The sequence below is a fragment of the Equus caballus genome, chromosome 3 (assembly GCF_041296265.1).
Source record: "Equus caballus isolate H_3958 breed thoroughbred chromosome 3, TB-T2T, whole genome shotgun sequence".
NCBI classification, from domain to species: Eukaryota; Metazoa; Chordata; class Mammalia; order Perissodactyla; family Equidae; genus Equus; species Equus caballus.
This window is the reverse complement of record NC_091686.1, coordinates 93,784,642-93,808,532: the sequence shown is the minus strand read 5'-3', so window position 1 is coordinate 93,808,532 and position 23,891 is coordinate 93,784,642. Positions and strand designations below refer to the sequence as shown.

Below are 23,891 nucleotides of genomic sequence, written 5' to 3'. Positions count from 1 at the left end.
TTGAAGTTGCCACTCCAAAGGGCGGGCAACTTGAAGGCTTTAAAGCAGTGGTGTTGAGGGACAGGAGGGTCACAGTGTAGTCAGAAAGGTTAAGAGAGTTGAGTTTGAAAACAGCATTCTGGCTGCTGCTGCAAACAGATGGGGGAGGAGCAAAGGTGACCAGTTAAAAGGCTGTTACAGTAACAGGTGAAATACACAGGTTTTTTTATTTTCTACGTTATAAAAAATTTCAAAATTTTTAAGTAGGACTAGCATAATGAATCACCATTGCTCAGCTTCAACAAGTGTAAGTAAGCTGTTTCACCTAGAACCCCATCCAACGCCTACCCTAACCCCATCTCAGATATTTTAAAGTAAATCCTAGATGATTTCATCCATTTCTTCAAAACTTAACCCCATTATCATCCAAGATTAACTCCTTAATATAAAAAAACCCAGTTCATTCATTTAAATCAAAATCTCAGTAAGATCCATACATTCCAAAGGCTCTTATTTTTTGCTTAATTTTTCTATTAAAATCTTTGAACATCTTACTTTGAAGGCAGAGCCCAGACTTTTCTGATGTATTGGAAGTGTAGTGTAAGGGAAACCAAGGTTGAATGTTATGTTTGCCCGAGAAATTGGAAGGCTGGAGTTTCCATCAAATGAGATGGGGAAGACTGTAAGAGGAGGTGTGGGAGCAACCTGGGTAAGTTAAAGGGTAGCCAGTGTGGCAGCATATGGAGAACGTCGTGCACGGAATTAAGAGGTTACGGGAGGTCTATCAGTTTTTTAAAATACCAAGGACTTGGATATGAGAGTAAGTCGCTGAGGTAGGATAAAGGATAAGACTGAGAGGACCGTGGCCCCCAGCAAACATGTTCATCATAAACACAAATTAATTTCATCTTCCAACTTTTACTAAAACTGTTATCTCTGTTCCACTTTTCAGGCACTTTTTCACAAAGTTACTCATATACAAACAAGTGACTCAGGCACACTTGCCTCACAAATACTCAAATTCCTGACTCTGCAAAATTATAGATACCTTTGGACACTCCCCAAAGTTCTATATCCAATGATGAATAGCCTATAGTGCTGTTGCCTTTCACGGGTACCATACTGCTCTTGCCTGAAACACCCTTGATATTTCAAGTCTTGTCCCATGAAGTCTTACTAGAAAAAACTCCTGTTCCATTGCTTCCATTATTGTTCTTAACACACCAGAATTTATTTCTTAACTGTTTACTTGCCAAATAGTTAGAAAGAATTCAGTTTAAGAAAAAGTCCCAAATCAATACACAGCTTTTATTGCATCTTTTAAAATATCACAAATAAGTCTCAGGAATCTTCCGCCATCTTGCTATTTCTGTAGCTGGACAACTGTAGAAAGAAATGAAAATGTCTGTAAATCTCTATCAACACCTTTGCCCAGAAAAGTTTTACGCTAAACAATCTAAAACATACTTTATGATTAAGACTTATGGGTCCATAACAAAGACGTGTGTAATTCCATCTTATTCTGCCAAATTTACTGAGTTCCAGAACTCAACTCACCATTTTCTCCCATTACTACAACTCCAGTTTAAGTCTTAGTAAATTAAGACCTCCAATTAAAGCAGTAATAAAACTTACAACAACCTACCTTACATCTTATTCATCAGCCTGCTGAACTGTTCCTTTTTCAGAAACATAGATACCATCCAAAAATTTTCTGATATCCTTGTTTTTAACTGTTGTGGCTTGCTGAATCAAAGCAGCTATAGAGAGAAACAGACAATTACTTTACCAATCAAACCATCTTAACAAAGTGCTTTATTATATGCTATGCTTAAAATCTGACTATCTTTGGGATAGCTTTTCACTTAATTTCTACAATTAAAAAAGCTCATCAACTGAAGAGAATAATCATGTATTCAACTACAAGATTTAGATAAAATTTTGTAGGCACATTTAGGCATAGTAAACACACGAACCTGAATTTGATACAAGTTCAATGTCATTTCCTTCAAGAATTAACTCATCTTTCTGGGCTTGAGATACTGAACAAGCAACGCCTAAAAGGGAAGAGAGCATTTGCATATAGTGTCAACAAAAAATCCAATCTAAGAAATATTTAATTTAAAAGTATTTAAATTAAGTAGCAATTTATTCCATTTAAAATTCTACACACCAAATGAAAGTTGAGATTTTGGTTCTACAGGAGCTGACTTATCTGGGCCAAAGTCTCATGTCCCTGCTTGAATGAATCTGTCCCAGAGTGGTCAGACTCTTTCTGTGGTTCAAATGAGTATGAGAAAATGGTATTCAGCTAGTGGGATTTCAGCTGTACAAAGATTTGTATGAAGTCTTATTTCTACCACACATATTTGGTATCCCTTAAAAGTTTATTTTTTAAGAAGGGTTCTCATTAAATGTTGCTGACCATAGCTAATATAATATTCTTGCAGAGCCCATGAAACTGGTACTAAGAATCCGTTCTTCCCAATCCTTCCCACCCCAACAGAATCAAAAAGCATCAACAGAGCACTAGGCTTTAAAATTTTCTAACATTTCACTGTTTACTTTCTATCAGGCAAGAACTCTAAGTGCATTTTCAATTTTAACTCATTTAATGAGTTAAATAAGGTATTCCCAATCTTACAGATGAGTAAATGAGCTACATAGAGACAATCTGCTCAAGGTTGATTGTGAAAGCTGAGATCTGAACCTAGGCAGAGTCTATACTATTAATCACCATTCAAATGGTCTTTTTTTTAAGGATTTCAGCTTGCAAAGCTAATTAAACAGCCACCATGCCCTGTAAACTACCCCAACATATAAGCCTTTAGGAAGTGCAATTGGTATAAATATCATATAAAATCTTAGCTAGCAACAAGAGTTACTACAAGCATAACCAAAATGGACAATTATGAAACACATCTAGTTTCATTTATAGCCAACCCAAAAAACCAGGTTTCACAAGTATAAAGAAAAATTTCTGAATCATATCCCAAAGTATGCACATACCTGGCCTCATCCTAACCCTGCGGATGTATTTTTCACCCAAGAAATTTCGGATTTCAACAAGAGAACCATTCTCCTGAATGACGACGTTGATGGGGAAGTGAGCGTACACAGACCTCATCTTGTAACGGAAGCCCTATGTTAAATAAACAAACTATTAGTGATGCTGAGAAATTTGAAAAACCCAAATTTTGTAGGGTACTTACATTATACTTATTTAAAACTAAAACAGTCCTCATACAGCACTCCTTGTCAAGGTTTTGGGCCAACTGTCACCCGTATCAAGCCTTACAAAGATTTTATACACAAACACTTGTTTCTGTCTCTCCTCAGTGGACTGAGAAGCTCCTTAAGACAGCATTTATTTTACTACCTCCTATGCCCACAGTAAACAATACTAGCTTCTTTTAATGAGACCCTAAAGTTTGTCTTCCATCTTGCACATTAAGCTATCATTTACTGAGTTACACCAGATGGCAAGAACTGAGGCTATCAGGACAGGCCCCCCCGCCCTCCAGGAACTGAGCCTGGGAACAAGGGTGAACGGGAACCACGCCCGGATAGCTTACAATGGAGTCAAGTACAGGGTGCCATGAACAGATGCACTCTGGAAGGGCTGAGTTTTAATGCAAAGAAAAACATTTCAGCGAGGCAGCAGCACGAACTTTATCTTAAAAGCTGGGGGGAGGGGTTTGGAAAGAGACCAGCGACACCAAATAAGCTTTAGGGAAATGGACAAGGAGCTCAGAAACTAGATCCACGTTTTTTCTACCCCTCCAAGGGCCCTGGTGGCGAGAGGCATATCAACAAGAAGTCAGGGCCTACCCTATGTGCCACATTTTCTACTAAAAACACACCTTTGAGGTGTGAATCTTACTTTGTGTGAAAACACATCAGCCTTTAAGACCCTCTGGTCTTTACTCACATTTACCACTTTATCCTAAAGACCCAGGGATGCCATTAAACACACTTGCCACAATCCCCTTTTTCTAAGTTCTAGAACTCAAGTATCTCACTAAATTACATGCATAATCTACTCTCTGCAGTAGACCTTTATGTCGAATACATAAAATACAGCTGAGAAACCTCCCCTCCCGCAACCAAGACGTCTGACGACCGCTTACCAGCGTAACACCCTTGATCATGTTCTGGACGTGACTACAGATCGTGCGGACGGTAGCCAGCTCCTTTCTGTTTCCCCACCATTTGTCAACTCGGAGCTGCAACACAACAAAAACTTTAGAACTCTTTCCAGTAATAAGCAGGCTTGGAAGAACACAGTTCATTTATTTACAGAATTACTCTGGAGTCTAGTATTAACCCTGATTAAAACATACAATTTTCAACTAGAAAAATGCAAGCCACCGGATATAAAGTTCTCAAAGATTAACTAACATTTCTATTACTGTACATCACAGGTGCACAATTTCACAATGGAATGACAACCCAGAAACACCGATTTCTGTACAAGCTGCATCAAACTTCACTTCCCGGAAATCTAAAATATCAGGTTTAAAAGACCAACTGCCCGGTTCCCAAGATTCTTACAACCACGAGAAAAGTAAACCCAACTTGTGACAGTATTGAGACCCGCCACTGATGAGGACTACTAGTACTGAGCTTGACAAGCCACTGGATTCAGAATTTGGTTTTCCAACTTCGCTAAAACAATACCCTGAAACTAACTACAATTTTGGACACACTAAGCTGAAACGCTGAACCTCGTTTCTATAATTTTTAAAGCAACCACATTCAATGCTCTTAAGCCATCGCCTTCCAATCAACCGAGAGATCAAAAAAAAAAGCCCCTCACCCTCTTCTTCTTCTTGCCAAGGAGACTGAGTTCCACGTTGATGTGATTGAAGTCCCTCCGGAGGGTTCCCCTGGGGCCCTTCACAATAACTGTGCGTCCCTTCAGAGTGATGTCGACTAGGAGAGAACGTATTCGTGAGGCCTCGGAACAAAGCACACGGAAGGCAGGAAAGACGTAAGGAAAAGGCAAACATCGAGTCTCGTACCATTTTCCGGAATGTCGACGGTCTGATTGCTGAGAATGGTCTTCATTCTGAAACACAAACACCTGGGGTAAGCGGGCCAGCGCAGGACCTGTTTTCGACCAAACGGCCCTGCACAGAGCGCCACTCCTACCGGCCCGGCAGCAGGAATCCCGGGGAGGAGGCAGGAGGGCCAACACGGAGAGCGGCCCCCGGCGCGTCCCGGCCCGGGAGGAGCAGCTCCCTCACGGTGTCATGAGGCCCGGTGGGCGAACGCGCTCAGCGCAACCCTGGGAGCCCTATCAGGGCGGCGCCATCCCGGCAAGGCTGAGGGGCGGGGGTAGGCCTAAAAGCCCAGACCAGGGCTCGAATCCCAGCGCTGCCAGATCCAGACGGCGCTCCCCGCGCGGGGTGACAACCAGAATAAAGGATCCGAGCGCTAGACTCGCACCCCTCTCTTTCCCAGAGCCGATGGCTTCAGATTCCCAGGGCCCACCGAGAGTACACACATCCTCACCTCGCAGTAGACGCGGCAAAGAGAGAACGTTTTTCGTCATCACGTTCTTGTAGCCGGAAAAAGCCCTGCGCATGGCGTCATGAGGGCGCGACGCCTCTAGGGTAAAGCAGCCAATCGCGGAGCAGCTCAACTTCCACCGGGTCAATGGTGGCTCACGTGGTCCGTCATAAACAGAGCGACGGTTTGTTCACGTGTCTTTTCCTGGGAGTTAGTGATGCCTCGACCTTGCTAGGAAAAAAAAAAAGAGGGGGATGTCTCTACGCTGCGGGGGACCCGCCCGCACCGTGGGGCCCTGGGTGAGCGGCGGGGCGAGCAGGGTGCGGGTGTGGGGTGGCGGGCTCCCATTCCTCAGAGCGCCCAATAATAAGGCCCATACTTGCTGAGCGTATACCTCTAGCCAGGCACTGCTCTGATCTTTTTTCATGTAGGATCTCATTTAATTCTCCCGACACCCTCATGAGGTAGAGTCTTTGGTATTGGTTTGTTTGTAGGTTTCTCTCCGGCGCTGAGAGCTTTTTTCCTGCTGCTCAGAGTGATTTTTTTTTCTTTTATTTTTCTCTTTAGTTTTTTTTTTCGGATGTTCAGAGTGATTTGTATCCTGTATTTTTTTTTGAGAATTGCGATGGGCACCCCAAATTACTGCTTTGTGTTGGGCTCTTACTGTGTGCTAGACACCGCTCTGGCTGCTAAGTACACAGCCCTGCGCTCTAGGCTTTAAGCGGGAGACGTGAACAAATGCAGTAGCTATCGTGCAGCTCCCTCAAAGGCACGGTTTTTGAATTGTTGAAGGTTCTGTTGCGTTACATGTACTGACTAGTGAATTTTAGTGTTTCGGCTATCTTTTGTGTACAGATCTAGAGGCCAGTGGTTTCTTATGGTCAACAACTGTATACTGAGTGACTGCTATGTTCAAACACAGAATGTAACCTAGAAAATTAAAACATTAGGTTTGGTTTCCCTCCTTCCAGTTTTGAGAAACCCACTGAACCATTACCTCTACGGTTTAACACCTGTGCTTATCCAAAGCCCAAAGTACAGAGAGGTTTATTGCAAATTTCCTGTTAAACGTCTTTGGCTCAGGTCGGGAATAGAAAGCTCAAAGCTGTGGCATCTTCTCCAGTTATTGCAGTTTAAACTTGATGAAAGACAGGCTTTTAGTACTTGTTAAGTGGGTTACGGGAAAGTGTGACATATATTAGCCAGTTCTAAAGGTTTTTAAATCTATTCTAAATCTAGTAGTAAATGATTAACCCCCATTCTCTTTTAGGTTTGGTTTGTTCTTGAGTCATCTTTAATCTTAGATTCTAAGCTCCGACCCATTTTGTAAATAGTTTGACATAATTTCTGAGTCAGTTCTCTGTCTTTACCCTTCCTGTTAGGTATCAAAATAGGTTAAAACTAAATTATTCCAACCCTCCGTAGATAAATGTCATAATGAATCTTTCTTTAGGTATTTGGAAAATATTTATGCGGTCCAGTCCGAGCAATAAGTTCCTTGCCAGATAAAAAAAAGAAATTTTTACAGAATGGACCAGAACTTCAGGATTTTGTATCTGGTGATCTTGCAGACAAGAACACCTGGGATGAATATAAAGGAAACTTAAAACGCCAGAAAGGAGAAAGGTAATTGAAATTTTGAGATAATTTCAACGTCTCATTCCTTCATCATACATTATTTGCAGATATAAGCAAGCCCTAGAGAATATTTTTAATGACTTGTTAAATTTAGCTTAACATCATTAGAAAGAAGCAATAACAGACATAGAACAGGTAAGTAGGTGAAATTGTTGGAATCATTTTGTCTGTGCCCTTTGACAGTTTTTCTTCAACCTTCCTAGGACTTAACCATCTCCTCTTTTTTGTTTGTTTGTTTGTTTGTTAACCATCTCCTATTTTCTATCTAGCATCAAATTTCTTCAGAGTGAAGGTTATCACCTTGCTACTAGTTTATTAGACCTTGATAAAGTTTTCATTGTTACTGCATGTTGATGATCTAAACTTGTTGCTTCTCCTAGTCAGTAGACATATGACCTTTGGATCCTTTGCCTTCATTTAAAAGAATGGTGAGGGCATTTCATGCAGAGGGCAGATTGCTTTGCCGGATACTCTACCCAGCGACTTCTGATCACCAGTAGGTGGAAGTCAAGGGGAACCTGAGGGTACATGGTCTTCACTCCACATTTTAGATTTTTTCCATTCAATAACCATCATAAACTCTAGAATGTAGAGCAGAAAGTACACTTGTGGGATCTCTCCCTACTCTGAACAAATGTAGAACTTTTCGTCAGTGTTATTCGTTACGAATGAAATGTTCAAAATCTTCCTCATTCTTTTATTAAGATACTCTTACTCAGTGCCTTTGCAAAAGGTAGACATGAGGATGTTGCCCTGTTAGACACAATTATTGATGTTTTATAAAGTGGTTTGAACAAGCCTAAATTTGATTCTCTGTTCTTAGTCCTGTGGCAGAAACTATAAGAGTTAATCCAGGATTGTAGGGAAAAAACTAGGAATTGTAATAGAGCAAAGCAACTTCGAAGTTGTGTGATTCTATGGGAACATATTTGTTAATGGATATGTTTGGCTTTCCTCAGGTTAAGACTACCTCCATGGCTAAAGACAGAGATTCCCATGGGGAAAAATTACAATAGACTGAAAAATACATTGCGGAATTTAAATCTCCATACAGTAAGTTGTCAGTGTTAACTGTCCCTCTTGACCAAAAGGTATAACATTCCTACATATCTGCAACTTAAAAATTAATAGAATACATATCAATAACAGCAAAGAAAGTCAGTAAAGATGTTTAGGATGCATTACTGTCCATAATGGAAATATATTTAAAAATAATTTTCCCTGCAAAAGAAACAGAAAGTAATTGTATTTCTTGACCTCTCATTTAATAGTGCAAAAAACAAAGATTTTCTTCCTTCAACTTAGGAAATGATGGTTTTTTTGTTTGTTTTATATTACAAATTAAGTCCATGCTTGTTGGAAAGAGTACACAGTCATGTGTTGCTTACTAATGGGGATATGTATTGAGAAATACATCGTTAGATGATTTCGTTGTTGTGCAAACATCATAGAGTGCACTTACACAAACCTAGACAGTATAGCCTACTACACACTTAGGCTATATGGCACTAATCTTATGGGACCACTGTTGTATATGCACTCTGTCATTGACTGACATGTCATTATGCAATGTGACTATAGATTAAATGTGAAACATGCACACAATCCCAAATGTTACACTACACCACTTTAACAGTTCAATATGTATCCTTCCAGACCTTTTTCTTTGCACATATAAAATATATACATTTATGTAGTTTTTTTCTTTCTTTCTTTCTTTCTTTTTTTTTTGCTGAGGAAGATCCTCCCTGAAGTAACATCTGCACCAATCTTTCTCTATTTTTTAGTATGTGGGCCACCAGCACAGCATGGCTGCTAACAGAGTGGTGTAGGTCTGTGCCCAGGAACTGAACCTGGGCCACTGAAGTGGACTGTGCTGAATGTAGCTACTAGCCCACTGGGGCTGGCCCCATTCATGTAGTTTTTAATATAAAAATGGGATCCTAATATATATACAGTTTGGCAGTTTAACAGCATTTTTGAATAGTAAATTTTTTCATAAATATGTTATAAAGAATGGACAGTGTAAAATGCCTGATTGCTAATTTGTTCAATTAGTACATATTTTCAATCTGATTGTATTCACTTACCTTTTACTCACAGGTGTGTGAAGAAGCTCGATGTCCCAATATTGGAGAGTGTTGGGGAGGTGGAGAATATGCCACTGCCACTGCCACAATCATGGTAAGGCCAGCCTCAAACTCTGAAGTTTTAGTCTAGAAACTGAAAGGAGATATTTTGTATCTTTATCCTAAAAATGTGCACTATGAATCTTGGATCAGAATTTTTGGTACATACGAGTGTATGAGAAATGTGAGAAAAAACCTGACAGAATAATCCAGCCTGTTACAATCTCACCCTTCTCAGAATAAATCTGTTATTGATTCTTCCATTTATCTGACAGCTATTCATGTGTTGCCTTGAGATATCTCTTCTGTTAATTTTTGGAAATGTTATTCATGATTGCTTAACTTCTTTGTACCCCGAAACAACAAGCATTTATTCTTCTCTGTCATGGGTCTTTCAGTTAACTGGAGTTCAGCTGATCTCGACTGGGCTAAGCTGGACTCCAGGAGGTAGGTTGGGCTCGGGTCTGCTCTACAGAGCTTTGTTCTCCGTGGTCCAGCAGCTCTCCAAGGTGTGTTCTTATGATAGAGGAGGATAGGAGCACAAGAGGGCAAGCCAACCATGCATGCACGTTTGAGGCTTCTCCTTGGTCAAGCCTGCTGTCATTCTTTTGGCCAAAGTCAGTCACATGGCCAAGCGAAACATCAATGGGAGTAGAGACATAGACTCCTCCCCCAGTGGGAGGACCTTGCAAGTTACCTGGCATAGGATGAGATGTATAATCTTAATATGGTGGAGTAAGAATTGGGATTAACAACGCAGTGTACCATGTTTATCCAGAGGGGTTTGAGGTTGAGTTATTGGGGTTAAACCTAAATTGTGTGCAACTAAAAGTTTGTACTTGTCTGGGAATGTCTGATGAACTTGAGTTGTGGGACGAGGAGACTGCAGTATTTATAGGAGGGACTGAGGATTCTTATAAGATAGAGCTCCTTCTGGAATAATACAGAGCTGGCCAGGGAGCTTATCCAAGTTGTGCAACCTCAGTTCTTAAAGGAAGGAGTGATTCTGAATACTCCATGATAGAAATCTCTGGTTTCATCCCTTGAAACCTTTTCCCCACTATTGACTCCTAACTGGTTCCTGGGGAGAGTTCATTGTTTCAGTAAAAGTTCATGAGATGTTGGGCCTAAGCACCGTTGCTGTGGGTCTCCTCTGAGAGAGTTAAACATAAAGGGGAAGAGGAGCTTTCTCCCCCAAGTCAAAACCCTGCTGTGGGGCTTTGAAACTCCCAGTGGCCCCAGAACATCTGCAGCGGCTGTGCTTGGCAGGGGGCAGAACATGGTAGTGACCTGTGGCAGCAGAAGCAGAGTCCTGGGGAAATGGCAGTACCCACAGGAAGCAGATTATTAACTTTTTTTTTTTTAAGATTTAATTTTTCCTTTTTCGCCCCAAAGCCCCCTGGTACATAGTTGTATATTTTTGGTTGTGAGTCCTTCTAGTTGTGGCATGTGGGATGCCGCCTCAGCATGGCTTGATGAGTGGTGCCATGTCTGTGCCCGGGATCCGAACCTGCAAAACCCTGGGCCACCAATGCAGGGTCGGCCCCCAAGATTATTGACTTTTTATGTGTTTTCTGTTTCATCTATTAAACGAGAAGGAGCTCTGCTTTCTAACTCCCACAGAGACCTGCATATTGATATGTTAATTGAATATTTTCTTTTAAAATCACTTTTATTAATATTAAATAGATAAAAAAGAATCTTTATGTGTAAGTTAAAAGAATACCAATATAACAGCCACGCTGATCCTCACCTCTAGCTTGAGAGTAGAATAGTAGCATTATCTTTGAACCCCCATTCCTTCCTAATCCCCTCCCCTTTCTTTTTCCCTTAACGCTACTATTGATTCTGAGCTTGTTTCCCTTTTTTTCTAGTTTTACCACACATATTTGAATTCTGTAAATAAATTGTTTAGCTTTGAATGTTTCAAATTTCTTATAAATAGAATCAAACTGTATTCATTCTTTGCATCTTTATTCTCCCAAAATTAAATTTTTGAGTGTCATCTGTCTATTTGATTTAAATTGTAATGTCTCTATTCTAGTTGATGGGTGACACATGTACAAGAGGTTGCAGATTTTGTTCTGTTAAAACTGCAAGGAATCCACCTCCAGTGGATGCCAATGAGCCCTACAATACTGCAAAGGCAATTGCAGAGTGGGGTCTGGATTATGTTGTCCTGACGTCTGTGGATCGAGATGGTTAGTGTGTCATCATTGCCTCTTCCAGAAATTGGCTCTTACTAAGTTGTGATATCATCTTGATTAGTGGACTCTTTTGTTTCTAGATATGCCTGATGGAGGAGCTGAGCACTTTGCAAAGACTGTATCATACTTAAAGGAAAGGTACTTGTTTTTCCGTTTGCTTGTGTAGTTTAAGGACTTTTTTTGGCCCATATAAATTCAGTTTATTTAGGATCTTTACCTTAAAGCAGTGGTTATTAACCTTTTGGGGGTTATAAACTCTTCTGATAATCTGCTGGAAGTTATGTGATCTTTTCTCCAGAAAAACCATACTTGAACATACAAATACATATTTTCAGAAATTTCAGGCATTCAGAGGCACAAACTTATCCATGGACCTTTAGTCCATAGAACCCCTCCTTCATATTTGAGTGTTAGTCCAAACGTTGAGTAATTTTTTTTTAAATTGAAGTTATGATAGTTCACAACATTGTGAAATTTCAGTTGTACATCATTATTTGCCAGTCACCATACAAGTGCTCCCCTTCACCCTTTGTGCCCACACCCTGATTCCCTTCCCCCTGGAAACCACTAAACAGTTCTCTTTGTCTGTGTTTATCTTCCACATGTGAGTGAAATCATATGGTGTTTGTCTTTGTCTTACTCCGCTTAGCATAATACCTTCAGGGTCCGTCGATGTTGTTACAAATGGGACTGTTTTGTCTTTTTAATGGCCTAGTTGTATTCCATTGTATAAATATACCACATCTTCTTTATCCAATTAGTTGATGGGCACTTCCACATCTTGGGTATTGTGAATATGCTGAAATGAACATAGGGGTGCACAAGTCTCTTTGAATTGTTGATTTCAAGTTCTTTGGATAAAACCCAGTAGTGGAATAGCTGGGTCATATGGTATTTCTATTTTTAAAAATTTTTTTAGAAATCTCCATACTGTTCCATAGTGGCTGCACCAGTTTGTATTCCCACCAGCAGTATATGAGAGTTTCCTTTTCTCCCCACCCTCTCCGACATTTGTTACTTTTTGTCTTGGTGATTATAGCCATTCTTTTTTTCTTTTTAATAAAATCCCTTTATTTGGATTTTTTTTCTTTTCAAGGAAGATTAGCCCTGAGCTAACATCTGCCACTAATCCTCTTTTTGCTGAGGAAGACTGGCCTTGAGCTAACATCTGTGCCCATCTGTCCTCTATTTTATATGTGGGATGCCTGTCACAGTATGCCTTGATAAGCGGTGCGTAAGTCCATGCCCAGGAATCAAACCGGTGAACCCCAGGCCACCAAAGAGGAGTGCACAAACTTAACTGCTATGCCACCGGGCCGGCCCGATTATAGCCAGTCTAATGGGTGTAAGGCGATAACCTTAGTGTAGTTTTGATTTGCATTTCCCTGATGATTAGGGATGTTGAACATCTTTTCATGTGCGTTTTGGCCATCTGTATATCTTCTTTGGAGAAATGTTTGTTCATATCCTCTGCCTACTTTTTGATTGAGTTGTTTGTTTTTTTGTAGTTCGTGTGTGTTCTTTATATATTATGTAGATTAACCCCTTGTGGATAGATGATTTGCAAATATTTTCTCCCAATTGTTGGGTTGTCCGTTTGTTTTGATCCTGATTTCTCTTACCTTGCAGAAGCTCTTTAGTCTGATGAAGTCCAACTTGTTTATTTTTTCTTTTGTTTCCCTTGTCTGAGTAGACATGATAGTTGAAAAGATCTTTTTAAGACCAATGTCAAAGAGCATACTGCCTATATTTTCTTATAGAAGTTTTATGGTTTCAGGTCTTATCTTCAAGTCTTTGATCCATTTTGAGTTTATTTTGTGAATCAGAGGATCTCAGTTTTTCCCCGTTGAGTGTGATGGTAGCTGTGGGTTTGTCATATATGGCCCTTATTATGTTGAGGTACTTTCCTTCTATACCCGTTTTATTGAGAGTTTTTTTTTTTATCATAAATGGCTGTTGGATCGTGTCAAATGCTTTCTCTGCATCTGTTGAGATGATCATGTGGTTTTGTTTCTCATTTTGTTAATGTGGTGTTTCACGTTGATTAATTTGCAGATGTTGAGCCATCCCTGTGCCCCTCGTATAAATCCCACTCGATCATGGTGCATGATCTTTTTAATCTGTTGTATTCAGTTTACTAATATTTTATTGAGGATTTTTGCGTTTATGTTCATCAGTGATATTGGCCTGTAATTTTCCTTCTTTCTGTTGTTCTTGTCTAGCTTTGGTATCAGGGTGATGTTGCCCTTGTAGAAAGTGTTGGGAAGTGTTCCATCTTCCTCAATTTTTTTGGAATAGTTTGAGAAGGATAGGTAACAAACGTTCTTTGAAAGTTTGGTAGAATTCTCAAGGGAGGCCATCTGGTCCTGGGCTTTTATTTTTTGGGAGGTTTTGATTACTGTTTCAGTCTCTTTACTTGTGATGGGTCTATTCAGATTCTCTATTTCTTCTTGATTCAGTTTTGGGAGTTTGTAAGAGTGTAAGAATTTATCCGTTTCTTCTAGATTGTCCAATTTTTTGGCATATCATTTTTCATAGTATTCTCGTATAGTCTTTTGTATTTCTGTGATATCCATTGTAATTTCTCCTCTTTCATTTCTAATTTTATTTATTTGAGCCTTCTCTTTTTATCTTGGTGAGTCTAGCTAAGGGTTTGTCAATTTTGTTTGTCTTCTCAAAGAACCAGCTCTTAGTTTCATTAATCCTTTCTACTGTTTTTGGTCTCTATTTCATTGATTTCTGCTCTTATTTTTATTATTTTCCTCCTTCTACTGAGTTTGGGCTTTGTTTGTTCTTCTTTTTCTAATTGTGTTAGGTGTAGAGATTGCTTATTTGAGATTCTTCTTATTATGGTGAGCCTGTATTGCAATGAGTTTCTCTCTTAGGACTGCTTTTGCTGCATCCCAAATGAGCGGGTATGGTGTGTTTTCGTTTTCATTTGTCTCCAGATATTTTTTGATTTCTCCAGTGATCCGTTGGTTGTTCAGTAGCATGTTGTTTAGTCTCCACATCTTTGTCCCTTTCCCAGCTTTTTTCTTGTAGTTGATTTCTAAACTTTGAGTAATTTTTAAAAGAAGTATAAACTGCAGTCTTCCTAGCACTGATTTTGAATAAATCATCATCTAGAAGTAGTTAAGATGAGATAAGCTCCCACATTGTTAAAATATGTAAGTCTTGAAATAGATTTTATCCATATTCGTATGCCTTGGGAATTTTACCCATAATACACATTTTTATTAGTATTTTTAATCCCATCTATTTAAAAAGCATAAAAAAGGAGTTATGCTAATCTCCTACAGCTCAGCTAGTCTAGCACCTGGCACACTTAGTATATCTTTTTTCAGTGATTCCCCCAATATTTTCTATTTTATTTTTTTTATAGTTCATTAAAAAGAGATTCTATTTGCAACCCACTAACTTGATTTCACAGCTACCAGTGAGTCTCAACTCACAGTTAAAAAACGGTGAGTTACAGGATGTGTTCTTTCAACATCTCTTATATCCATGAGAGGGTGTATCTTGGTCTTTTCTACATCTGTTCTGTCAGGAAACAGCTCCAGGAACTTTGCAATTGGGTTTGTGAAACAATTTATCAGCTGTCCCAGTCTTGTAAAGTGGTGTCAAAGGGAACAGCTCTATGACCTAGTTCACTTTTTAATGCCTGAACGTATAGATATACCCAGAATATAAATAACAAGATTAATGTTTAATGTGTATTTCATTTAAGCAATGCTCATGACTCAGCAACTCAGAAAATAGTTTTTAAAACCCATAGCACTTGTGAAATGTTTGCCTGGAGGAAGTGAAGAGGGCACTCTGAATTTTAAAAGCAATCAAATAATATTTGTATTCACATAAGAAATGTCCTAATTTACTTTCTAAAGAAAAAAGAAATTATTTTATATTTAATGTTTTAATATTTATATTTTAGTTCCTATAAAAACAATTTTATTTTTGTAATACCTATTCAATGAAATTTAAAAGTCTATATAATCTTAAAATTTATTCTGATCATTATTTGCATGCAGGTGTGTTTTAACCACCATGTACATCTTATTTGATGTTCTGCGTTTTTTGGGGGTGTTTTTCGTTTAACAGCTCACATATAAACATTTGTATGTTCGTGCTTTTCTTGGCACGGTTCTAAAGATTACTGTGTTGAGACTGAGATTGAATGAGTACTGGCGATTTCTGTTTTGAGCAGCAGTTATGTCGATTATTTTCCTCGGTTTGATGCTTATCTTTTTTCCCCTAGGAATCCAGAAATTCTTGTGGAATGTCTTACCCCTGATTTCCGAGGAGATCTTAAAGCAATAGAAAAAGTTGCTCTGTCAGGATTAGATGTGTACGCACATAACGTAGAAACAGTTCCGGAATTACAGAGGTGATTACATGCACAGAGTACTGTGGGGAAGTTTGGAGGGTCAGAATCTGCTGTACTGTTTTCTCACGGTTTTTCAGGGGAAAACTTTGTAATTGACTTTTATAAAGTGAATTCTCTGTTTTAAACAAAAACAACGTATGTCTATTTCAGAAAAATCAGAAAATATAGCCAACAAAAAGTGTAAACATCACCCATAATATTTCCGTCCAGTAACATTGATTACTGACATCTAAGTGTGTATATACTTATATATTTATATGTGTGTATGTGTTGGTACATACACAATAATATTTTTTTCTTTCTTTTTTTAATAGTATATTGCAAGTATTGGTGAGTTTTTTTTTTTTTTCAAAGAACATTTTTCAAAAAGAAAAAGTTACACAAGAGCAGTTGCTTTGATTGTAATTCTAAAAACAGGACTTTTAAAAATGCATTTGGCACTAATATATGCAATAAGTAATGCCAAAGAAAAACTGGTATCATTCAGATGTATTTTAAATCTCTTTTAAAAAGTAGATACTATGCTTCTTTACTCTTCCTAATAATTTTAGTAGTTAGGAATAATTAAAGATTGTTATTCCATATCAATGACTATATTCATATTTCAGAAAAATGAAAATTGTTTTAGCCTGATTCAAGTGAGGTTAATAAATTCATTTTCATAAATTTTAGTAAAGTACTTGGCAGTGATTTTATTGGCTTCTACACATTATTCTGTATCATAGAACTTGAAAGAAGTATGATAAACAATAACCAGCATTCCCATTAAATCATACTTAAACATCAGGGAGCATAACTTAAATTCAGTGGAGAAATACTTTCAAAAAGTAATTTTCCTGTATTATCAATTTTGTGGTTATTTTTAAATTCATTAATTTGTTTTCTCTCTTCCCTGTGAGCTGGTCCCTATTTAAAAATAACAACCACAGCAGCAAACCAATATACAAAATAAAGGTGCATTAGAATTCAAATGAATGCTAGCATATGGTTTAACATAGTGATTTTCTGTCCTTTGGGCCTTGTTGCCATGTGACCTCGGTGCTTTGGCCCCTGTTGAAGTCTAGCACATGGCCTGTTCCAACCCTGTCCTATCTCATGATACCACCGCCAGTGGGTGCCAACTTCCCTGGTTTCACTTAAGAAACATTATCCTTTCCAGTGAAAATTCCAGAATTGTGCATTTTTTTACCTAAGAGATGTCAGTGTTGTATACTCACCAGCAGAGGGCAGCTTAGTCTTTAGAAAAGAACTGAACATAAAAGTTTCAGACCTGAAATGTGGGTTCAGGTTAAACAGTTTCTTCTTTGTTCGGTATCAAGATTTTCTTACTTGTGCTCTTTTTCCTTTCTCTCTTGACTACCCCTACAATCACTCATTCTCAGCTTCAGAATTCTAGTTTCTTAATGAGTAATTCATAAACTGAATTACTTCCATTCTAGTTTTCACTGCCCCAGGCATGAAAGGACTTAAAACTCGGCAGAGCTAGGCGGCCCAGTGAAGCCTTATTTTCTTTCCTAAAGTAACAGTCAGACATTTGTGCACGAATGCTGCCATCGAACCGTATGATGTAATATAATGTCTAGAATGTACTTTTCTGGTCTTTCAAGTTGCTTGCATAACTGTGTACTTAGTTGAGCTGTGGTTATTCTTGCTGACAACAGCCCTGCTGTTTTCAAGGAAAGTTCGTGATCCCCGGGCCAATTTCGACCAGTCTCTGCGTGTACTGAAACATGCCAAGGAGGTTCGGCCTGATGTTATTTCTAAAACGTCTATAATGTTGGGTTTAGGCGAGAGTGATGAGCAAGTATATGCAACAATGAAAGGTAAAGAAACTGAAAAATGAAACTCTTTCCCATTTAATTTGAGTAATAGCAGGAACCCCACTTTGAAGGCCGTGTTATGTATGATTCCTCCACTGTCTCAGTGAAAGTGCCAGTCAGAACAAAGTACAGTATTGTGGTTATAAACAGCAGCATGGAAAGCAAAGGAAGTATGTTTTCTTAGAACTTTATGGAATGATGTGCAGGAAGCTCAGGATATGAAATTGCTATCCCGTTTTATTCCCTACCCTTTCATCAAGTAAAAACGTGATTTTTGTCCACTTTTCTTAGTCAGTCATTGGACAGTTTTTGAGAGCTAGCCAAGTACTGGGAGCTCTGGCAGGCACTGAGAATTCGAAGATGAATAAGATGAATCCAGGCCTTTGAGGAAGAGCTTACTTGTAGTGTCACGTAACATCATGTGCTTTGGACCTTGCTGAACCTCAGTCCCATAAGCCCATTCGCTTTGTGATTCTTGGGCTTTTTAAATCTTAAAATATAAAAGCCTTTATTTTCCCTGAGGATTGTTGGCCTATGTGCAGTCATTTATTGGTTTAAAGAGTAATAAGTTCAAATGGTGATTAAAAGCTGCTCCTTACCACAGTGTATACCATTTTACTAGACAGATTCTGAAACGGCAGAGATCAAATCACATCCTGCAGAGCGTATCTTGTACATGTAGCAAAAGCCGAAGACAGCATATCTGGACTGTAATATGAATGTTCGCAGGCCTGTCATATACTGTTCCCTTCATCTTTTCTGCCTAACAGACTCTGGCTCTAAATACCTTTCCACTCCTATTTTAGCATTTATTCCACTGTATTAGAGTTATTTGTCCTTATATTTTTCCCCACATGACTGCCTTAATTGTGTGTTTCCAAACCACAGCGTATTTCCTGGCACATAAATACTTTTGAATGGATAGGTATAGTCATTCCCCAACATCGGGATAATAGGCAGCGTAAAGTTCACACTGGTCTGAAGTAAAATTATGCTCAGAAAATTCTGCTTAAATCCACAAATTTAGCATTGTAAAAACATCTGGTAATGCAATGTGTGCTTTTTTTCTATAGCACTCCGTGAGGCGGATGTGGACTGTTTGACCTTAGGACAATATATGCAGCCAACAAGGCGCCATCTTAAGGTACAGCTACCATGAATTGCCAAATGTTTATTGGTAATTTAAATTAAATCTTTATTATCTATAGGTAAAATTAAGAAGCTGCTGGCTTTTTGGTGTAATGTGCCATGTATATGTCCCAGTTCCAGTTTCTGTTTTATTATCCGCATAAAGCAGCTACACTGGCACTTATTTGCTGCCCCCAAAATTGTATGACTTAAGTGAACCCACAGAAAAAAAATTTTAAAGTTGGGTAATTACATTCATTCCCACTGGGTGATCTTGTGATTTGTTGGAGTTACATGAAAACCAGAGATGAAGTAAGAAGGAAAAATCAGTCTTCCTATTTCTATATTGGAATATATTCTTTCATTCAAGAAACTTTTCTTGAGTAGTGACCATGTGCCAGACACAATGCTAAGCAGAAGATACAAGATGAATAAGACACAGTTTTATCCTCAAGAATCTTACAGGCATGACTAATTCTTGATTGTATCTACCAGTCAGTAAAGGAATGATACAGATATGTAATCTCTATAGTAGTCTCCTTTTCTTTCTCTGTCCTTTGCAGTAGCTAATATAATACAAAATTGATATGGTTCCCCTCCTCTCCAATTCTCTGTAATTATGTTCTGATGGAGTGACCAACACGTGAGTGACCAGGAGACAGGTAGTCAGAGAGAAGGGAGAGAAGGAAAGCCTGGGAGTGCCAGAATAAATTATGAAGCGAAAATCACCCTGAATGCATGGACATAGATTTTCCATAGAATCAAAATGATTTAGAGAAATTCTAGAATCTATCAGAATGAATTCTTTAAATCTAGGTTGAAGAATACATTACTCCTGAAAAGTTCAAATACTGGGAAAAAGTAGGAAACGAACTTGGATTTCATTATACTGCAAGTGGCCCTCTGGTGCGTTCTTCATATAAAGCAGGTAAGTTAGACTGCAGGGGATGGTTTTATATAGACCATAATTTTCCGCATTAAAATTATAATTGCCATGCTTGTCTTTTGTGAAAGAAAAAATGTTTTTTTCTGGAACATCTTTGGGAGCTTTGCTCCTTAGGGGTCATATTAAGGAAAAATTTCTCTTAAACCTATTTTATTCCTTAAATAAAGAATCCTTCCCACCTCCCCTATAGCTTAGCTGCTATGATGAAAGCAGAAGTAATCAGTTTATTCTGTGTGTGGATTTCAATAGTAGGTTATTCAGAAAAGACAAATATCAGTCAAGCATGTAACACAGTTTTCTGGAAAATGTATATTCATTTGACAGTGATGCCAGCTACCTCTCCAAACTCCCAATTTGAGATCAGTTTGAACCTTGAAAAGTATCTGTTTGACAGCATTGCTGTTTATACCATTAAGATCTTTGTGTTTTCCCTCCCAGAGGCAACAGAAAAAAAATCCATAAGATTATTTTCCCTATAGAAATTTTTAGTGTTTTTACTAGCTACAATGCAGTTTTTCACCTTCTCAGCTCTTATTTTGATCAGTAGCTTGAGCTGACTTATGAAAATAAAAGGCTTTTCCAAGAGATAAAAAGTCCTGTGGTAGTGACCATCAGAGGGTCCATGAGAACATATCTGAAGATTGAATTTAGTTCAAAAAATGTTTATGGTGTTTTCCCTGTTGGACTTCCAATTATAACTTTTTGAAGAATAAATAGCTGTTTATTTATTTATTAACTTTTTTTTGTCCTTTTTCTCCCAAAGCCCCCAGTACGTAGTTGTGTATTTTTAGTTGTGGGTCAAACAGCTATTTATTTTTTGTTTGTCTAAACCATGTTATTACTATTAGTGATCTTTTAAATGACTGTGTTATATATTGGGGTCCAAATCATACATATGTTTAAATTAGGTGTAATTCTAATTGTAAAAATTAATGTTCAAGTATTAGTAATATTCATTGTATTCTTTTAAAGAAATTGAAGACACTGTAGTGAACTAAAAACAACTTATCCTGGTTATAAAACCCAAGAATTTGATTCAACACTGACTGACAGGATGTGGGAACTTAGGAATCCAATAATTACAAGTGATTTGTTCTTCTTCAAGCAGTGCTACTGGCAAGCTAAAATATATATATAAAGGATAGGACCAGCATCAGCTTCCAGAGTGGTTAAAGTAGAATAATATTGTTTGAAAGGAGTTTTTATTTTGTTGGGGTTTTTTTAAGGAAAATTTCTAGCATTTATAAGGAAGTAAATTATGAACTTTTTAATGCTTTTAAAATTATCAGTAAAAGATCGAGTTCTGTGTGTAGAGCCTTGGGCTCAGATGGTGGATTAGGATCTGATAATGTTGGTTCTCGTCCTATCATATTTAGATGAGCTGTGGAGCAGCGCGAGTTATTCTCTCTCTGACTTGGCTAGGTTATGAGTCTGGGGTTCCTCAGTGATTGTGTACAGATATGATCGTTGCTGTTCTACTTGTATATTAAGATGACAAAGAGAAGTTAATCAGACTCCTTGTAAAATCAGGCCTGCAGTGCTGAGCTGTGCCAGTACGCATTGAGCCGTGCTGTAATAGTGATAGACTAAATGGAACCCTGATGACCTGAAAGGTGAATGTGCCCCCTCTAAGCAGCTAACTTATTGCACAGGCACAACTTGGGGGGTGAGAGAAAGCCTGTTATAAATGAAGAGCTCTTGCTTCCCTAGAGGGGAATAAGCTAAAGAGATTCCATCGGATGTGTCTGCTCAACTGCAACGAGGTCTGTTTTTATAAACATCAGATCCAGGCTAGTAATGTAGCAAAATTGCTCTCTGAAATGAATTGTGCCAACAGCAATAGTTTGTCAGTGATGAGGAATGGATAGTGCACATAAAGGGGAGTAAATGCACAGAAGCGGCCCCATAGATACAATAGGGTCACCGTTTGTAATATTGAGTTACTAGAAGGAATAATAGTAGAGACTGTAGTGATAAAAAAATTTTTAAAGAATAATGACTAATCGTTATTGTTGGGAAAGGGCAAAAGATATAGGGGATATGTGAGGTTAGAAAATTATTGCCATTGAGATTTGAGAAGAGTGAAACACCAATGAATATAAAAGTCTTTAATGGGAAACACTGAGGTTTGCATAATTATTCTGAATTTACTTTAAATTGATATTAATGTGTTTTCATTTTTCCTAAATAGGTGAATTTTTTCTGAAAAATCTAGTGGCTAAAAGAAAAACAGAAGCCCTCTAATGCTTAACAAGACATTCAAGATCAGAGGAATTTTTAAAATTTGATTCTAGTTGGTAAGAGAGGTGGTGGCAGAATGCCTAGACTTCAGTGGACATAGCTCAGACTTTTAGTTTTAGGAAAAATGTCAATAAACAGCGCATGTTTAATTATAGTAATTGATTTGTCTTTTAGCATATCTTCTTTGTTCCAGTAAACAATTGCTTGCTATGGTGTAATCACAAAATACCTTTGTAAGAGTTTACTGTTAACAATATAATTAAAAAATACATTGAAACTTCTAGAGAATCTTTTAAGCCTGTTACCTGTACATCACTGTCAAATTTCATTTCTGAAAAATGTCATACTGTGATGAAACAGTCAGTGTAGATTGAGGCTCTGATCAGTTCACTTACACTTAGCATGAGACCTTCACATGGTGGTATAACATCACTGGAATAATTTTAAAAGGCTTAAGGGTTTGAGTGTTGATTCTTTACATTGGTGTGACTGTTTTAGACCTGTAAAATAGTTTTGCATTGATTTAGGACCTCTATGAAACCAAGACCACGATGTTCTAAGATAGGGCAATATAACCTAAGAATAACAGTATTAGCCCTCGTTTTATGATAGACTGCACTATACCATTTATTCCTTTGATTCCTCACACCGCTCTGATGAGATGGTTGTATTATATGATAGTAATGACCTGAAGAAGGAATTTCTTTCCTGAGTACTAGAACTCAAATTCGTCTTTTGACTCCACATCCTCTCTTTCTACTGCATCTCACAAAGGAAGTCTTTAGACAGTTACATTCTAAAATATGTAAGGTGGATAGCCAATTTTGTTTTGAATTTTTAAATATGTGAACTAGTATTTTTTATAAAAGTAATGCATAACTTTGAAAATTGGTTACGTTTTAATTTAACTCAGGGAAGTCATGTGTACTTTGACTTTCTTTGTAGAGCCTAATAAATTTTGCTGTGTAAAATTGACCTCATCAACTTTAAATTTAAACATCTCTGGCAGTCATCCTCCTTAAAATCTATTATTTCACAGGAAAAAATGATTACTTTCCAGGCACTGATTTTGTGATGTAATCTGGGTGTTTCCTAATTTTGCACAGTCTAGACGAATGGTAATGAAACATTTTAGCAGAGGAATCATTTTGTGAGATGAAATTTTCATGGAATCCCAATGTAAAATAATTAAAATGGTGTTTTATTAGCACAAATGTATGTTGAAGTTTCAGATTTGTTTTTTGAGTTTTTTTAGTTTTTTGTTTTGTTTTGTTTTTTGATGAGGAGGATTGGCCCTGAGCTAATTAATATCTGTTGCCAATCTTCTTCTTTTCGCTTGAGGAAGATTGTCGCTGAGCTAACATCTATGCCCGTCTTCCTTTTTTTGCTTGAGGAAGATTGGCCCTGAGCTAACATCTATGCCAGTCTTCTACTTTGTATGTGGGTTGCCGACACAGCATGGCTTGACGAATGGTGTAGGTCTGTGCCTGGGATCTGAACCTGTGAACCTGGGCTGCCAAAGCAGAGAGCCCCAAACTTAACCACTACGCCACCGGGCTGGCCCCTAAAGTTTCAGATTTGTAACAGCTATGTATAAAAATAGTGAATGATAAAATGGAGCTGTTTGATGCAAACGTGAAATTGGGAGTCATGGTGACATTTGCTGTCTTTTATCAGCCTCAGCAGTCTTATTTCTTTGTGTGATTTTGGTTACACAGTATTGAGAAAAATCCTGCCTGGTAAAGCTAACTAATAATAAACTATAAAAAATTTTCGAACACCTCATCTTGCAATCTCAAGATACTCTCCAGTTAAACTTAATCAAAAAGCATGAAAGATGAGTAGCAGGAAATGTGTTTCAAAGTGGAATCACAAATAAATAGTATCTTCTGGGTTCGTTATTCA

At 38.0% G+C, this 23,891-nt stretch overlaps 2 protein-coding genes across 3 annotated transcripts; one reads left to right on the top strand and one right to left on the bottom strand.

Annotated features, from left to right (window-relative positions):
* Nucleotides 1-1,266: 1,266 nt before the first annotated feature.
* On the bottom strand, nt 1,267-5,724 carry RPL9 (ribosomal protein L9). Its single transcript, XM_001498163.7, has 8 exons — nt 5,497-5,724; nt 5,004-5,050; nt 4,799-4,914; nt 4,110-4,205; nt 2,989-3,121; nt 1,956-2,036; nt 1,625-1,739; nt 1,267-1,362 (listed from the first exon to the last, which is right to left on the bottom strand). Exons 2-7 carry the CDS (start codon nt 5,047-5,049, stop codon nt 1,633-1,635), a joined length of 579 nt encoding a protein of 192 aa, XP_001498213.1. The 5' UTR covers nt 5,050; nt 5,497-5,724; the 3' UTR covers nt 1,267-1,362; nt 1,625-1,632.
* On the top strand, nt 5,261-23,891 carry LIAS (lipoic acid synthetase). Of its 2 annotated transcripts, XM_001498096.6 has the most exons (11): nt 5,261-5,792; nt 6,947-7,119; nt 8,091-8,184; nt 9,235-9,315; nt 11,305-11,461; nt 11,548-11,605; nt 15,723-15,851; nt 17,529-17,674; nt 18,745-18,815; nt 19,616-19,727; nt 21,937-23,891. In XM_001498096.6, the coding sequence occupies exons 1-11, from the start codon at nt 5,748-5,750 to the stop codon at nt 21,987-21,989; spliced, it is 1,119 nt and encodes a 372-aa protein (XP_001498146.1). In that variant the 5' UTR covers nt 5,261-5,747; the 3' UTR covers nt 21,990-23,891. The 2 variants fall into 2 exon arrangements, with proteins under 2 accessions (XP_001498146.1, XP_070120080.1); XM_070263979.1 differs by lacking the exons at nt 8,091-8,184; nt 11,305-11,461; nt 11,548-11,605 and having other exon boundaries at nt 5,640-5,792.

What these genes read in the sequence shown, in the direction of transcription:
- LIAS (XM_001498096.6), top strand. Translation starts at nt 5,748, where the DNA reads ATGTCTCTACGCTGCGGGGGACCCGCCCGCACCGTGGGGCCCTGG. An exon ending in CTGCCACTGCCACAATCATG is followed by an intron (nt 9,316 to 11,304) that starts GTAAGGCCAGCC and finishes TCTCTATTCTAG; the next exon opens with TTGATGGGTGACACATGTAC. An exon ending in AGTATATGCAACAATGAAAG is followed by an intron (nt 17,675 to 18,744) that starts GTAAAGAAACTG and finishes TTTTTTCTATAG; the next exon opens with CACTCCGTGAGGCGGATGTG.
- RPL9 (XM_001498163.7), bottom strand. Translation starts at nt 5,049, where the DNA reads ATGAAGACCATTCTCAGCAATCAGACCGTCGACATTCCGGAAAATG. An exon ending in TGATCAAGGGTGTTACGCTG is followed by an intron (nt 3,122 to 4,109) that starts GTAAGCGGTCGT and finishes TATTTAACATAG; the next exon opens with GGCTTCCGTTACAAGATGAG. An exon ending in TGAACTTGTATCAAATTCAG is followed by an intron (nt 1,740 to 1,955) that starts GTTCGTGTGTTT and finishes TTCTCTCTATAG; the next exon opens with CTGCTTTGATTCAGCAAGCC.